The sequence below is a fragment of the Lucilia cuprina genome, chromosome 5 (assembly GCF_022045245.1).
Source record: "Lucilia cuprina isolate Lc7/37 chromosome 5, ASM2204524v1, whole genome shotgun sequence".
Lineage (NCBI taxonomy): Eukaryota > Metazoa > Arthropoda > Insecta > Diptera > Calliphoridae > Lucilia > Lucilia cuprina.
Genome location: NC_060953.1, coordinates 35072765 through 35091036, shown reverse-complemented (window position 1 = coordinate 35091036; position 18272 = coordinate 35072765). Strand labels below are relative to the sequence as shown.

At 32.0% G+C, this 18272-nt stretch overlaps 1 protein-coding gene across 6 annotated transcripts in view; it reads left to right on the top strand.

Annotated features, from left to right (window-relative positions):
• LOC111688408 (protein furry) overlaps positions 1 to 18272 on the top strand; it is a 137348-nt gene that overhangs the window by 77013 nt on the left and 42063 nt on the right. For all 6 annotated transcript variants that reach the window (XM_046952268.1, XM_046952267.1, XM_046952272.1 and 3 more), the window contains 6 exons: positions 1018 to 1167; positions 4550 to 4719; positions 7572 to 7726; positions 7993 to 8103; positions 8216 to 8370; positions 13413 to 13573. In XM_046952268.1, coding sequence (XP_046808224.1) covers positions 1018 to 1167; positions 4550 to 4719; positions 7572 to 7726; positions 7993 to 8103; positions 8216 to 8370; positions 13413 to 13573 — 902 coding nt within the window. The remainder of the gene's footprint in view (positions 1 to 1017; positions 1168 to 4549; positions 4720 to 7571; positions 7727 to 7992; positions 8104 to 8215; positions 8371 to 13412; positions 13574 to 18272) is intronic.

Genomic DNA, 18272 nt, shown 5'->3' with positions numbered 1-18272 from the left:
TTTCAGCTCTTTAGCTTTAACCGTTTAGGCTGTGCGATGATGAATCAGTCAATCAGTCAGTCAGTCAGTCAGTCAGTCAGTAACGTTAGAATTTTATATATATAGATAGTTGATGGATGATTTTAACACTTCAACCTTTAGTACTTTCCCCTTTACATATAAATTGTTTTTTTCTAAAATAAGACAATCTATTTATTTTATAGTTCATGCTACGAATATTTGTTTTCATTGTTAATGTTAAAGTGAAACATTATCCTAAGGAACGGCTTGGGCAGCAAGCCCACATTGAGCAGACATTTTAATATACATACGTCAGGTCACATTATTAGTTTGCCAACTATCCCCTTCTCTGTGATTTTGTACAAAATTACTTTGTTTAAGATTTAATTCCTAAGTGATTTTACTTGTTGTCTGTTTAATAATATTATGAATAAATATTTCAACAACCTTTAGAAGACACAAATTTTTTTGTAGTCATCATATTGATTTTGTCATTAAGTTTGTCGTAAAGCCAATATTTCAGGGCAATCTAGCAGATGATCGTCCATCCGTCTGTTTATCTATTACACACGATATGGGGCCATAACGTGTTTAATGTATAGAGAGACGGGCGAACATGGCTACAGCGTCTTAGATCTGAGATCTTGCATAATAAATCTTTTTATAAAGATTCTGGGCCAAAAATAAAATGTCAAATTTCGGAAATTAAATATCAATTTTTGACACATTTCTCGATGTTGGGGATTACAAGATACGACTTAACCCATTATAGCAATAACTTATTTGGTTTATCATTATTAAATGCTTCAGTATCCTTAATACAAAAGTGATTTTTCAAGAATATGTACATACATATACATACAACATAAATATAAATAATTATATAAACTCATACGAAGATAAACATATTTTTATAACTTTGTTTGCAAACACTTAAATTTCCATAAATTATTAACAAACGTTTTTTTTTCTACGCATCCTTTTCTAACTTCATTCATTTTATGTTTTCTTTTGCAGGGATTTAATGGAGGAATTAGTCGTCTATATACGTGAAGCTGTTGACAGGAAACAGGAAAACATGCGAAGACGTCGACGACGTGATGCCCTGCGTTTGCAACTGGTGCGAGTGCTGGAGAAAATTGCGGAAAATGGTACATTCGGTGTAAGGTGAGGATAAAAAACATACAAACTTAGATAAATATTTATGTAAATGAAAGTGTTAAAATTGTGTTAGTATTTAATGCTAATAAGTTGGTATGCAAAATGTGTCGAAAGGATTAGAACAAATATTAATGTCTTCTTTTTATAGCAATTCCATTCAATGGTGACTATTTTTAATCTGTGGTTTTAAATATTTAACAATTACTTAACCTTAAGGAGATAATTAAAAGTAAAAAAAGTAAAGTTACTAGCTATACCCAGTGTGCTTTGCTACCCTTAAATCAATATAATTAAAACAAAAATTAAATTCATTTCTAAATTGCTAATATGCGTTTAAATTTTGCTCGTGCAAAATTAGAGGAGCTTTAAACCTTAAGGAGATAATTAAAAGTTAAAAAGTAAAGTTACTAGCTATACCAAGTGTGCTTTGCTACCCTTAAATCAATATATTTTTCTAAATTACTAATATGCGTTTAAATTTTGCTCGTGCAAAATTTGTGGAGCTCTAACCGTTTCCACTTTTCATATCCACAAATTTCTGTAGTCAGGGGCCACGACCCTTCTTGTTTATATTACCTAAATGTTGATGCAAAATCAGGATGTTTATGGAAAGTCCGAATATTTATGCAAAGTAAGGATGTTTAGGCAGTCAGGATGGTTAAGCAAAGTCAGGATTTTTATGGAAAGTTATGACGTTTATGTAAAGTCAGGATGTTTATGCAAAGTCAGAATGTTTATGCACAGGATGTTTATGTAAAGTCAGGACGATTATGCAATGGAAAGCCAGAATGTTTATGGAAAACCTGAATGTTTATGGAAAACACGAATGTTTATGGAAAGCCAGAATGTTTATGGAAAACCATAATGTTTATGGAAAGCCAGAATGTTTATGGAAAGCCAGAATATTTATGGAAAGCCAGAATGTTTATGGAAAGCCAGAATGTTTATGGAAAGCCAGAATGTTTATGGAAAGCCAGAATATTTATGGAAAGCCAGAATGTTTATGGAAAGCCAGAATGTTATGCAAAGTTTACTTAGTTAGTTAGATAAATAGATAAATAGATAAATAGATAAATAGATAAATAGATAAATAAATAAATAAATAAATAAATAAATAAATAAAAAAAAAATAAATAAATAATAGATAAATAGATAGATAGATAGAAAGATGGATAGGTCGACAGATAGATAGATAGATAGATAGATAGATAGATAGATAGATAGATAGATAGATAGATAGATAGATAGATAGATAGATAGATAGATAGATAGATAGATAGATAGATAGATAAATAGATAGATAGATAGATAGATAGATAGATAGATAGATAGATGATAGATAGATATATTTAGTTATTTAGTTAGTTAGTTACTTAGTTAGTTAGCACCATGTAGCTTGTCCGCCCATTTTTATCTTGTTGAAATAACGTGCAATTACTCTCCTTAATTCATTGTAATCCATAATCATTGTAATCCATATAGCTAGAAAATGAGAGAGCACATGTTCAGTCTAGTCCAGTCAACAACGTATTATCTGATTATTCTATCATCACTTTTATTTTGACCTTTTGTCCTTAGCTCTTAACTAAAATATTTGACAATATAGCATTGGACATATCAGCATGGAGTTATAAATAGTGTTAATTGTTATGCGGTTTAGAAGTTTATTTTTTATTTTCCGATGGTGCTGCCTACAGGGATTATAAATACAACATACAGCTAAACATTAAGGATTTATGTTAAAATCAGTTTAATCACTTCAAAACATTGAGTTTAACATAACCGCCTGAAAACATCCATGTTTATAAAATGTATTAAATCATTTGGACTCCAATGGGTCTACTTTCAATTGAACAGAATTTTTAATTACATTTCGTCTTTATTTTATGAAAAACTTATATGTTCTCATGCAAGGCACATCGGTTCTGGGCGATATGTAGGAGAACTATAGATATGAAATGGGATCTTTGTCCTACTATGACAAATTGGCTTTATAAAAGTGTAATTAGACCAATTCTAGCTTATGGTTCAATAATCTGCTTGACTGTTGTAGACAAAAAGTGCAATATCAAACTACTACAGGGAGTTCAGCGTACATGAGGCTTGGGTATAAGTGGTGCCATGTTATTCTACCCATTGAAGCATATTTAAGCTATGAGGCGGCGCTTACAGCCTAATGGATTTTTACTTTAGGCGAATTTGCCAAAAGCGGTTAAAGGACACGTTATTAAAGTATACTGAACATAAAAGTTATACACAATCATTGGACGTGCCTGATCCTATACCAGACACAGAATATGTCGGAAACTTTGAAACGCTGATTTCAGATAGAATGTTTCGGCCAAGCGGAACATTAAAGCAAATACCAGTAGGAATCCATTGTTACACGCAAGGCTCTAATTTGGGGGATAAAGTGGGGCTGGGGTTCTATATTGAAGATCCAGAAGCAGAAATATACCACCGTTTGCCAAATCATAACACAAGCTTCCAGACAGAAGTACGAGCAATAACGGAATGCGTAAATTTGATTAGAAGAAATATGGCGTCCTCATAAACTAAACTAACCATATGTCCTAATAAAAATACTTCTTAACTTTAAAAGATTTAACAAAAGTTTAACCTTTATTTTATAATCGACAGATTAGACTTTCAGACGATATAAAAAATTTTATAAATAGCGATATCTTTATCACAAATTATTCGTGTTAATATCTTCGTTCTGGGCCCATAAAAATACGGTTATTTTTACCGCTTATACTAACTGATTGCCAATATTTTGAATAAAAAAAATTCGCGTTAACTTAACCCATAAGTGAGAAGAATCCAGCTTCTGAACCCCATTTTAATACTCAATCTTTAAACTTAAAATTAAGAAGAAATATTTCTAAACGACATTGCTTCAAAGCATATTCAACATTTATTCTTTTTACATTCATGAAGCACTCACTATAATTACGCGCTCGTTATAGCAAAAAAAAAAAAAAAATCATTACTATTCAGTACATTAATAGGATTCGTTCCGTAATTTCGATGTACGTGCTATATTAGAAAATATGTATTTCAAGTTCATGTTGTTGAAATAACCATAAAAATGTTTTTATTCGCTTGTAAGACGTCTTTTTATTTGTTTCTTGTAAGCCAAAAAATGTCACTTTCTTCCAGAATAAAAGCAAATTATCATAAATAATGTTTTTGTTTGTTTGAAATCTTAATTAAATATTTAATACTTATTGTCAACGGCGTTAAAGTTTCGTTATTATTATATTTGTTTTTGTTCTTCCTTATGCATTCGTCTGGTGTTTAAAATCTTATTTTTTTAACAAATTTGAATTTATAACTTTATTTTTCTTTCCTTCATTTATGCTATATAAACATATATATATTTCAGTACTTGTGTTCTGGAACGTGATACAATGTCTTTGCATCCAACATTTGTGGAGTACATCGATGGTGCTATGCAGTATTTGGTTGCCGAAACGGACAAGGACAATATCAGTATACGTGAGGTCAAGGCACATTTTTGTAATTTCATACGCAAAATGATAAAGAACTTTTCATGTAAGTCAATAATAAATAAGTTAAATCAATATTAGTAAATATAAACAAATAAATTTTAATTTTAGTTTTGATTGTGGTTTGTTAACATCATTTTGAAAAATTTCCACACAAAAGTTTTCACACATCGAACCGCTGTATATAAGTTAAGAAATGTTGAAGTCCTTTTTAAAGGAATCGATTCGTTCTTAGTTTCACGTCCATTTCGATGTGTGAAAATGCCTGTTGAACGGTCTAATAATAATGTAATAATGTCCTTTTTCAATTATAGGACGATGTACAGTGATATAGAAATGAAAAAGAGTAGGTGTTGTAGAGTTTCATGGACCCACCAGGGGCGTAGTAATAGGATACCTCGAGTATGTAAAATTTTGGGAACGCTCCTATTTCTTTCAACTTTAGGGCAAAAATTCTTAAATCGCATATTCGATATCAAATTATAATAACACATTTTAAATAGCCCAGCATGCCCTTCATAATTCTGTTAAGGGGTTCGATAACCCTGCCCTACACTGTGCCGTTTTTAGTAACATTTCTCATATAACATAAGTGTAATAAGTTATAAATATATATTCAAAGTAAGATTTAGAACATAGAACAACCGCAGGCGGTTATAACATGTCCACGCCCACTTTGTACGTTAGCGCTAATTTTAGTAACATAAAAATGTTTTAAGTTCAAAATGTTTTAAATGAGTAGGGTAGAAGGGGGACCAGACGCTACTTTTTTTTTGAGGCGGCCTCAAATTAAAACCACAATACATATTCTTAATTGTTTTCTTGTTTCGGATACTTAGATATGTTAGGCTTTAGATTTATTCTTTTCAATCTTTACTAAGTCATCCTCATGTACATATTTTTTTAACTTTTCCTCACTGACCAAAAACGGCGATACCGCCCCATCCATGGAGTAAATGCGCCAAGGGGATTGGGCAGATTTGTCATTATTAAAATAAAATAAAAAATTACAAAAATAAATGCTTATTTTGCTGTTTTATACTTTAATTCATTAAACAAAGTATAAGGAACCAGATATTTATTTTTTATTTCACAAAACTTAACAAAAACATTAAAACAAACTATTACTGATTTTTTCTATATTTTAACCAAATTTTGTTCTATATCACAAGCATAAAATACATATATTTGGCGTCTGTCCCCCACGGGCAGTTCTGGTGTTTAGTTTCAATTTTTTTCGGGCTTCAAATTATATTATCGAAAATATTATTATGTCTTATTGTTCACTATTATTGATGTTCTAATACTAACCAATATATTTTTTCTATCACGAAAACTAAAAATGTTAGCACAAAAAATTCACACAGTGAAATATTTTCACAGCCCTTTGAAAAACAATTAATCATGTCTGCCGCCCATCATATATAAAGTTAATGTTTCAAATTTTTAGGGATGATAGATAATCGATAAACGAAAACAAAATTTGATAATGCGATAAAATCGATTACTCAGTTTTCAAGATATTCGCTATTGGCAGATGTGCCCCTATGGCTATGATCCCCCTTCTACCCTAAGCGTTCTTATAATGAGGACACGCCTACATGTATTAACATTTATACCACAATTTTAAAATGGGTTCCTGGGCATGAAGATATCTGGGGAAATTAAATATCTAATGAATGCCCAACTAAAGGGTCATTCCTAGACTCTTGCTCAAATGGGTATTCACACTTTTCTGGAGACCTCATCAAAATTTGTAGATAATTGACTACCACTTGTAGAATATCAAGACTATGCTCTGGCCCCTTCTGATAAGGGATAGGACTAGGATTCTCTTTTCGTTTAGTAAGAATTCGATTAGGCTTCTCACGGGCCATATGTCGGAATGTATGGGTTATCCACTTCATAGCTACTTGACGAAGAAGAAGGGGAATCGGTACAACACCTTATATGTGACTGCCCATCCATAGAAGAGCACAGACTGCTCTGGCCCACTAAGATAATGGAAAGGACTACGATTCTCCTTTCTTTTAGTAAGAACTCGATTAGACCTCTCACGGGTATAATCACTGAGCCCAGTCTTAGAAGAGCACATACTACTCTATCTTTTGATAGATCTTTTTGCCATGATCTGGACTGTCTCAGATGCGTTACTAGTAAACATAGAAATAAGATAGAGAAACCATTCTTCTTTATGTATAAACTCTTAACATAAGGCTATGACAATTCTAAGGGTATCACAATGAGCCATTAGGGTTCCAAGTGAACTCTTTAACTAACGAGCAATGCACATTATGTAACCTATACCAAAATCGAATATAATTTTTGCCATAACCATGCCCACAAACAAACATTTCGCCCATTTCCATGCTACTGAAAGTTTTATTCACAATAATTGCAAACATCGGGAGTTAATTTCCAGTCCATTGAAATAGTTATAAAACGTTTTTCTCATCGGTTTGGAATCTCAGATCCAAAGCTATGCGCTTAGAACTTTTTTTAGAACTTTCTATATCTCTAGCGAGAGAAATACAAATTTATTTCAAAAATTGTAATAGAAAATATAGACCGATCCATACAAAACTTGTTTATGTCGAATTTTTGTCGCTGTATACACATTTCTGATCCAGTAATAAGCGTTAAATTAATTTTCTAAAGGGGATCTCATGTGGGGGTAGGCTTAATTATGGACCGATCCTCCAAAAGTAGAGAGATTTTAGCGGAATTCTACTGCAAAAACGTGTAGCGAATTTGCCCATTTTAAATACGTTTAGAATGAAGCAATACAAGTATTTTCGTTTTCTTTAATTTTCTTTTAATTTATATTGACCACTTTATTATTTGCACAATACTTATATCTGGGTTATAAAATATTTATTTATGATTTCTTTATTTCAGTGGAATCGTGTGCTACTTTATTGACACGTGATTTAAAAAGAAATTTATTCAATTTATTTGCAACTTGGTGTGGTACATTCTCTAAACCCTTGGGCATTGCATCTCAAATTGGACAAAGTGCTGAAGAGGAAAAATTACAGTTTAGTGCTTTGCAAGTAAGAATAACATCCATCTTTTCATCCATCCATTCATACGTTTGATTCTATATTCAACACTTCACTTAAAATGTATATACATATCTATGTATATGTACATGTATATTTTATGTCCTGTTGATTGTCATTGTATAAATATTCTTTTGACACTCTATTAGCACATAATTTTCAGTTTCTTTATCTTGTTTGCTACAAGTATTATTAAATTACACATGAAATAACAATTTGATTTGTTTATTATTTTGTTTAACATTCCATTTGACCAGGCCATGTCTGCCCTCTTATGTTGTGGACATGTTTTCTACACACCATATTTATCAGATGATGGCATCATTTATAAATGGCTTGACATGCTTCTAGCCTCGAAGGATGAAAAGGTATGTACGTGTTTGTCTCTACGACATAATGTGAATTTTGTTTCTCCCTAATAAAGAGTAAAATAAACATGAATTTATGATTTTATATATATTATTTATTTCTTATTTCTAGATATACCAATTGGCTCGTGATACAGTTGTTTTGCTATTGGAATCAAACCCAGATATGGGTCAATTATTAGAATGGGTTATTGATCGTTGTTATACCTCAACGCCTCGAGAAGCTGATGCATGCTTTTTAGCTTTAGCTGCTATTTTTAGTGCAAGGTAAGATTTCCATTTCAGTTTTCTCTATCATTTAATGGTTTTAATTTATTATGTAAATATTATACTTATTGCGTCCAGTTGTTTTTTTTATAGTTTCGTATAAATAATGTAGGATTATAATAAAAAATATTTTTTTATTTTAAATATAAAAATATTCTTAAGATTATTTTTTTATCATATGGTTGTTTATTTTTGTTATTATCACTTGCCATGCAATTTTTGAATACAGTGAGCAGAAAAAGTAGGTCTATTCATGAAATAATTCATAGGTTAGTCAATAGATTAGTTGGTAAAATAATTAATAAACTAGTTTATAGACTAGTCCACAGAATATTGCCTTGACTTGTCCGTAGATTAGATCGTTGGTTGGTTGGTTGGTTTACGTGGTAGTTCACTACACGCGAACTGTCAAGTAGAATCAAAGAGACCCCGTTTTGACCGGACCACTCCACTCGTCAGATGTTGAATTTGTAGTATTAGATCCAGCCCGTAGCTGTGAGAAATCTGAGGATATCACTAAGCCTAAAGACAGATATCTCGCCAAGGTTAGATATGAAGTAATTGCCAAGGAAGCGGTTTCTCTTTACGGCCAGAGCAGGGCATTCACAGAGGAGATGGAAGACCGTTTCTTCCTTTCCCCTGTCTTTGCAACTGCGACAGTGATCATTGAAAGGGAGCCCAAGCCGACTTGCGTGTCTGCCTATTACCCAGTGTCCTGTTATTACTGCTATCAGCCTCGATATGTCCCGCCTACTTCGATTTATAAGGTGTCTTGTGCGTTTCTCATTGAAGGAGGGCCACAATAACTTGGCCCCTTTACATGTGTCTAGGTTATTCCATCTATTTTCAGCTTTTTGAAGAAAGAATCTGAGGATATTGCTCTTGATATAACTTAACGGAGTTGCTACTGGAACGGCGTCGGAGATATCAAGAGCAGATCCCGTTCTTGCAAGCTCATCTGCCTGTTCATTACCGTAGTAGTCCCTATGCGCAGGGACCCAAACAAGGGTAATGTCAGACAGCCGACCCAGCATTGACAGATCCTTCTTGCATTGTCTGACTAATAAGGAAGTAGTAGTATAAGAGTTTAGTGAGAGAAGTGCCGCTTGACTATCGACAAAGATTCCTATGTTGCCGCGAATATTGAGGTCATGTAACACCCTACAGGCTGACATTATCGCAAAAATTTCAGCCTGAAAGACACTACAGTTGTTGGGAAGACGATGGGATATACTTACCCCAGCTTCTTCACAAAAGACACCAGAACCAACGCCGCAGTTCATTTTAGAACCATCTGTAAAGATTCTGGTGGTATATTCGCTCGGTAGATTACCTCTACACCACTCGCTCCTGGAAGGAACTCTGACTTTGAAGACTCTATCAAAGTCCGTGTGTGGGGTAATATAGTCGGATGGTTGGTTCAAGATTGGAGGTAGCAAGCTTAAAATCTTAGCGTGTCCATATGTTCTTGATATCCAACTTCCGGATGAGTTAAGTCTTACTGCGCTACAAGCAGATATGGTCATTATGTGCAGATCTATGGGTAGGATATGCAATATAGTGTTCAGAGCTTCTGAAGGACTAGTTCTTATGGCACCTGTTATCCCAATGCATGCTGATCTCTGAACTTTGTATAGTTGATCCACAACAAATTTCTTCTTAGTTGAAGTCCACCATACAAGAGATCCGTATGTAAGAATAGGACGTACTATGGCTGTGTACATCCATTTAACTATGTTGGGACTAAGTCCCCATTTCATTCCAAACATCTTACGACAGGTATAGTAGGCGACCGTTGCCTTCTTGACTCTGTGCTGGATGTTGAGTTTCCATGATAATTTGGAGTCTAGAATAGTTCCTAGATATTTGGCATTGTTTGATAAGGGGATTTCGCGGTTTTTTAACCGTGGCAGGTTGAAGCTTGGAATCTTGGTCTTAGATCGTAAACTACTTCATAAACTTTTTCGATGATTAGACCCTAGGATCGCCCACAGCTAGTCCATAGACTTTTATAAAGAATAATCCATAGACAAAGGTCCATATAAGAAAAATGTTATACACACTATTCTAGCCAAAACTTATCATCCCTGGTTCAACAAATTATATTTTATTTGATGACATAAGCTTAAAAACGTTTATCATATATTATTTATTATTGGACTCATTTGTCTCTATCGACTATTGTCTCATCTTTATTCTCACTCTGACAACTTCTGCACCAGGTAAACCCTTGCGACCAATGCGTCTAGCTTAGTTACCAAATTCACAGTGACCGCTAATGACCAATAATAGATTACCTTATTGTAGTCTTTGAAGACCAAGAAGATTGGTCCAGTTCTAGCTATAGATACTCAATCGACCAATGGTTCTGACCAAAGTGTTTGCAATTCTACAAATACGGCTTTTTGGTGTTCCTTTCGTATGTGATCCGGTGTCCTTTGACCCATATAAAGGAAATGTTTGAATGTCTCACCACCTTATTGAGAAACGTACAGCATTTATACAGCTTGGTTGATTATCAGTATAAATTCTGATATTTCAATTAGATATCCGATGGAATCTTAGCTATTTTGACGCCCTATTAATCGCTGATATTTCAGCATGAAGGATACTTTAATCATCACTGAGTCTAAAATTGATTTGGTACCGAATTTTTAAATCAAGACGCCACCACAAACTACTTTCGTTGGCTTGGAGCGATACTTGAGAATCCTTTGAGATATGAAATACCATAATTAACAGCAAAAGAAAAATGATTTTCTCCTGGAACAAGTGCTCCATTTGCTATTTAAACCCAATGTGGTAGCAATTTACATTGCTATTTGTTTAGCTTGAAGATCTACGAGTTGAGCATAGCAAACAACGCCTTTGAGAATTTGTTCTTAGAATAGCGGTATAAAGTAAAGTGAAAGATCTTTTAATCTTTACGAGATGTTGTCTGTATGAAGCCCACGTCAGATGACAACTACTCTATATAGTATTAATAGTTTAGTAATTGCCTTATATATTCAATTAATATTCTTCGGGTTTATACCCCATCATGTACCAATGACTTTTCTATAATTTCGGCTTTTGATGTTAAAGAGAGTACATTCGAAAGTTTTAAAGCTCTTCATTTAGGCGAGAAAGAGGAAAAAAGGAATCTTATATTTCCCGGACAATAATACAAGTTTTGTTCTAGACCGCATTATACCCTCAATGAGCTAATCATCTTTAGAACTTGTTCTAATCTTGTAGACAAAGTTAAAAGATGATCGCCAGCAATCTTTAGACATCATTTGTATAAACAATTATTTTAAAGCTAGTTTTACCAATAGACTTTCAATGGTCATATCACATAAGAGCGTGTATAGTATTCCACCCAGTGGAGTAATTCGTACAACTTTTTTGAAGATCTACATATGTGCTTACTGAAGAAGATTCAATGATCCTGTTTGAAAGTAAACTCTCATCAAAACCCACAGTAGATCTGTCAAGGCCCATCTGAGAGAGATTAACAGATTAGAGTGGATACAACGTTATTAAAAGCGACCTTAGCTCGAGCCAAATATATGTTTTTTTAATAAACAAATCTTGACACATTATTAACTCAATCCTATATATCTTGTACCAAGTAGATTTTGTACTTTAATCAAGTTTTTGTACCTTTGACACAACATCAGCTTGATTTAACTGCGGATTATTTAAGTCCTTGCTTTAGGGCGGGTTTTTTACTACCCAGTTAAACTAGGCTTAACTTGCTGTTAAATTAAACTCGAAGCAAATTTAGGCAGACTTTAACCAATGATTGTATTTTTCAGTTATGGATTTAAGTTCTGTTAACTTTGTTAGTATTGCCAACTTTTCACTCAAAAACATAAACAATGAACAGCTGTCTTTTGCATATAATACTTTTGTAAAATGAAAAATTTTGGAAAAATGTTAAATATACATTTACTTAAAACAATAATATATAAAACAAAACAAATCAGAAAACTGCATTTTACTCAAAATATTGTGTTTTCTTTTATTTGTTTTTTTTTAATTGTGTCTTCTCACTTATAACTTAAGTTTAATTGGCCACTAACACTCACTCAAACTAAGATAATAAGTAACGTTACTGTTTACTGAAAAACTCAAAACATATATTAAACTAGGTTTGAACAAAGAATGTGGATTATCTTTACCTGAAAAAAACCGTCCTTAGGGCGAGTTTTTCTGAAAAAAGGTAATCTTCATTCATTGGTTAAACCTGGTTTAATATATGTTTCGTGTTTTTCAGTTATCAGTAAAGATACTTATTATCTTAGTTTAACTGAGTGTAATTGGCCAATTAAACTCAAGTAATAAGTGAGAAAATACAAATAACAAAAACAATAAAACAATGATTTCAGAAGAACAAAAACATAATATTTTAAGTAAATAGCAATTTTCTGATTTGTTTTTTTAATTATTGTTTTAAATGTTTATTTAACATTTTTCCAAAATTTTCCATTTTACAAAAGTATTGTTTGCAAAAAAAAAAAAAAACAGCTGTTCATTGTTTATGTTTTTGAGTGAAAACTTGGCAATACTAACAAAGTTAACTGAGCTTAAGTCTAAAACTAAAAAACACAATCATTGTTTAAAGTCCGCCTAAATTTGTTCCTAGTTTAATCTAACAGCAAGTTAAGCCTAGTTTAACTGATGAGTAAGAAACCCGCCGTTAGTGTATGTTTCATAGAAGAATAAGTTAATTGGCTGAACGTTTACTTTCATGACCCACAACCCACAAAATATTTTATTTTTATTTCTGCCTTAATAAGGGTAAAAATACAATTTGAGTTTTAAAATTATTTTTAATGTTCAAATAAATTGCAACATTTTAATGTAAAACTCTCACGATATTAATGCAATATAATTGTGTGTGTGTGCAATAATAAATGTTATTTTAATTTTTTACATTATTTATTCTTAAGTAGCGATGTCGTAATAAAATAACAATTAAATCAAACTTAAATAATTTAATGAAACATCAATTTAATTTATTACATAATTTTATATTATTTGTCTTCCTTTTCCAGAGAATACCCTTGCGATCATTATACCTCGGTTATAACAGTAACTCTGCTTATGACAGGCTGTCCACGTGTGGAAGTTCATTCGACAGCTTTACTTTTATTGCAAATATTAGATAAACGTTTCTTTGGCAGCGTTGGTCCACTACATGCTGAAAATGAAAAAGGTATGTTGTCTTTACATCTAGACATTTCAAAGTTAAACAATAAAAATCAGAAATAAAAAACCATTATTTAATATTGTAATAAAAACCATCAACTACTAATTTAAACTTTTTAAATGAAACCTTTAAATGCAAAATATTTATATCAAAAAGCAAATGTACTGAGTTATTACATTTTAAATACAATAAGTGAAAATTTATTATGTATTTAATTTAAAAACTACGCTTTATGGTTGCTAAAGCTATGACAATGCAATTTTCGTTAACAAGGTCCTAAGAAAATACAATATGTTATGTTTGAGAGTGGGTGATTAATTTTGACTTGTATACAGTTGTATGTGAACAAAAACATAAATGAGTTCTAGGTAAAATCTAGAAGTGTATTTATTTGGTACACAATTAACAATGATTTTTACTGACAAACTGTTCGAAGCAAATAGGAGCATCTAAATCGTTTACATAAATTAGTGGATAGGATCATAAGAATCATATAGGCGCGACTAAACAGAAAGAGAACGGAAGTCTCCTCAGTGGCAGACACCTGTAGTTAGATCGATTGCACGTACGGAGAGGGTCCAAAGAACCCTTTGTGCTAACCTGTAAGAAAGAAGAGAAAGAGTGCGAGTAGGAAAAAGAAAGATGTAGAGAAGAAGAGAACTACACTATGAGTGAAATATACAAGTTGCGAAGTTGCCAATTATAACGAAAGTCCAATAATGAAAGAAAGACTTTTACATTCCTACTTAGTGTGATTTTTGTCATTTTGATTACTATCGCAATCATCTAATCTAGTTAAACTTTTGTATCTACATTGCATAGAAGACCTAAGCGTCTGGCTTGGTTGCCAAATCTATAATGACCAGTTATGACTGATATTAAGGTACTTAACTGAGATGTTTGTAGGCTTATGAGATAAGATGATCTAAGCTCATCCATAGTAGGCCATAAAGACCTAGTGATAGCTCTGGAAAGCTTTTGCGAACATTGTTTTGAGCCTTAATACAACATATTTTTTAAACATGATTCTTAAAAGCCAGAAGTGAAACACCACAAAATTGGTCTTTTTAAAGTTTGGGAGCGCAGGTCAATTTGTCAGCAATGCAATTACCATAATTATAAATGTATCCCTTTAACCATATAAGCGTAAGATTCGAATGCCTCGCCATCTTATTAAGACGCGTTAGACATGTGTGAACTATTTATAACCCACACCACTATAGTGGAGAGGGTATTATACGTTTGTGATGATGTTTGTAACACACAAAAATTTTGGTCCAATACCTTAAATTATACCGATTGATTCAGAATGTATTGCAATGAAACTCAACAAAACTAACTGTTATTTAAAAATATATCTTTTTCCCAAATTTACCGACTATCGACCCATATTTGACCTCATTTAGAAAAATTTTGTTTTTTTTTTATTAATAAATTGCTTAAATACTTTGGAATTAAGGTAAAATTCAATATAATTTTGGTTCATGTGGTGTCGATATCATCTGCTGGAGACTATTTACAATGGTTATCTACATTGAAAGAGCGGGTTTTTGAGTTGGCAATCAAATACCAATTAATAATCAGATTAGTTAATCTAAAAATAAATTAACTCTGATGTTAATCCCCTTTGATGTTTTTGAGTACAAAATTAAACTTAGCAGTGTTGCCATACAAAACAACAGAAAACGTCATCATGTTATCAAAACCATGCATGTTTTATAAGAAAGAAGAAGACAACTGTAAATGTAAGATGAAAATTAAAGAAAATTTAAATTAATCGATAAATCGATCATTTTAATGTTTATTTTTATAAAAATTTTATTATTTTTTGCATAAGCTGTTTACACTTTTGCATTTCGTGCTTATGTTTAAACCACATCCATTGGGCGCTTAAACTAGCAAAAAAATTAACTATTTGAGTACTCAAAAACAACTTTCGACGATTAAGTTTAATTTAATCCCTATTCTTTTACCTAAAGATTGGTCTTAAGTGTACAAAATTATACCAAAGTTTATCTATCTACTTGGTTGACTTATTCGGAGAGCGCTGGTCAAAGTATTATAAAACATTTTCAGATTGTACTTTATTGTATTTGCTTTCGATCAGAATGCATACCGCGTGTATACTGAATTTTATCGACCATCCATTAAAAGGTTTAAATACGAGGGACGTTAGACTTATCGGTCGATAAGATTTTGGTAAGATTTAGCACAGTGTTTGTAATATATGACAAATTTTTGTATGAAAATGTTCATAAATATCTTATTCATTTCATTTGTTTCCATAAAAATGTTAAAATTATTTTTTTTTACCCTGACAAGAATTTTACTTTTTTCGAGCTTCTACGAAAACCAATACTCAGAATAATTATATAAATATCGAATTATGACACCTTTTATTCTTTTTATAATTTATTTATTCCGGCACAACCTTGACTTATAAAAAAGTCGAGCCTTTTTTTATTTTCAATATTTAATTATTGTTTTCATTGTTTTTTTTTCAACAAAAATTACCGCAGGATATTTGATGTTATAAATTATTAAAATTTTAAATGTATTGTAAATTTTATTTAATCTTTATGATAAATAAAATACATGTAAATATTTAAATGGAATATTAAATATTAATTTAAATTTATAATATAATTCACACTACTGAAAGTTTAAGTCAATAGTATTGTTTGTTATGTTGCTTTTATTTTGGTTAAAGTCTCATATTTGTTGTTATTTTAATTAATTTAGTTTAATATTTGTTTATAGGTAATTTTTTACACAAAGAGATTTATGAAATTTTTGATATTGTTTATTTATTTATGTTTATAGGTCAAAACATTGATAAAACATAACTGTTTATATTTCATAGAAAGATTAGAAACTAATAGTTCAGACTAAGGATTTTACATTGAAGGAAGAGATGCAATAAACTTTTATATATTTAGTAGATTCACATGGTCGTCATAAAGTCATACATCATAAAATAAATATGACTGTTGTGAGCAACCTTCATAAGTTATTGTGCTATTTGTAATGAGTCAACTTTAAATATTACAAATAATTTTTGTAAAAATGGCGAAAGCAAGTCAAAAACTGATATAAAAGTCGGTTTGTACATGAAAGGCGTATTGGTCTTCGTAATGGTTGATTATACAATCGATTTTTATAAACATTTAAAATATTTCCTTTTTTAATTTGTATAAACGAAATTGTTTAAAAACATAAAACGTAACAGCTGTTAATGACTAAGCTGGAAAGCTATGTCTGTCCGTCCGTCCCTGTAAACCTTGTAATCAGATTACAGATCGCAATTTTAGAGATAATTGTACATGATCTTCTATTGATCCAGGGACAAAGCCTATTGAAATGGTTAAGATTAGTCCATTATTTCACCTAGACCCCATACAACTGAACCCTTGAATAGAATATGTCTGTCCGTCCGTCCCTGTAAACCTTGTAATCAGATTACAGATCGCAGTTTTAGAGATAATTGTACATGATCTTCTATTGACCCAGGAACAAAGCCTATTGAAATGGTTAAGATCAGTCCATTATTTCACCTAGACCTCATATAACTGAACCCTTGAATAGAGCTTGTAAATCTTGTAATCAAACTACAGGTCGCAATTTTGAAGATAATGAAATTTGGCACATGATCTTTTATTGTACCAGAGACGAAGCATAAGGAGTGAGATCGAAAAATTCTTAACATACATATATGTTTATAAAAAAGAAACCACTAAACTTACAGCTTTATTTTTTTTTATTTGATTCAAATTATTATTACAATTTACAAAAAAAAAAATATTTTTATAGTTTTAATCACTAGTGATGAAATTTTAAACCCTTTTCGGAAACCCTTCCATTAACGTTTTTATAGAGCTTTCTGTCACTTTGCTCGAACATGTAGTCCATCTCCGTTTAAAATCTACCACACTTTTGGACACCTTTTTTGTACTCTTCAATTCTCTTTTAACAAGAGCCCAATATCTCTCCACTGGCCTTAGCTCCTGGCAGTTTGGAGGAATTGCCTCTCTTGGTACAAATACCACATTATTGTTCTTGTACCACTCAAGGGCTTGTTTACCATAGTGACAGGATGCCAAGTCAGGCCAAAAATAAGTGGACACATTATGAAGTCTTATGAATGGAAGCAGACTTTTTTGTAAACATTCCTTGATGTAAATTTCGGTATTTATAGAGCCCGTTGTAACAAATGATTGGCTTCTTTTGCCGCAACTGCATATTGCTTGCCATACCAAGAACTTTCTGGGAAATTTTGTCTGCTTTTGGGTCCTAAACTTTTCTTCAACATTCCCTCGAGCATCAGCAACATAAAACTTTTGACCTGGAAGTTGCGAAAAATCTGCCAGAACATACGTTTTGTCATCCATTATGCCGTAAGAATATTTTTTATAAAACTTGACTTCAATTTCCGTGCTCTGTTTTTGGCCTCCAAATTTTTAGCAGCGTTCCTGTCAGGAACTTTTTGAGCCTTGTATGTTTTTAAACCTGCATTAGCTTTAACTTTTCGTACCAAATAGTCCGAGCACTGAGCTAACCGAGCTGCTTTCCTACCGGATGTGTTGGGAGCTCTTTTGAAAATGCGTTCTATTTTTTGGCTTTAGAAACATCATGTAGACCATTCCTTCTACCTGAACCAGGTTTTCTATCAACTGACAAGTTCTCCCGGTACTGTTTAATAACATTG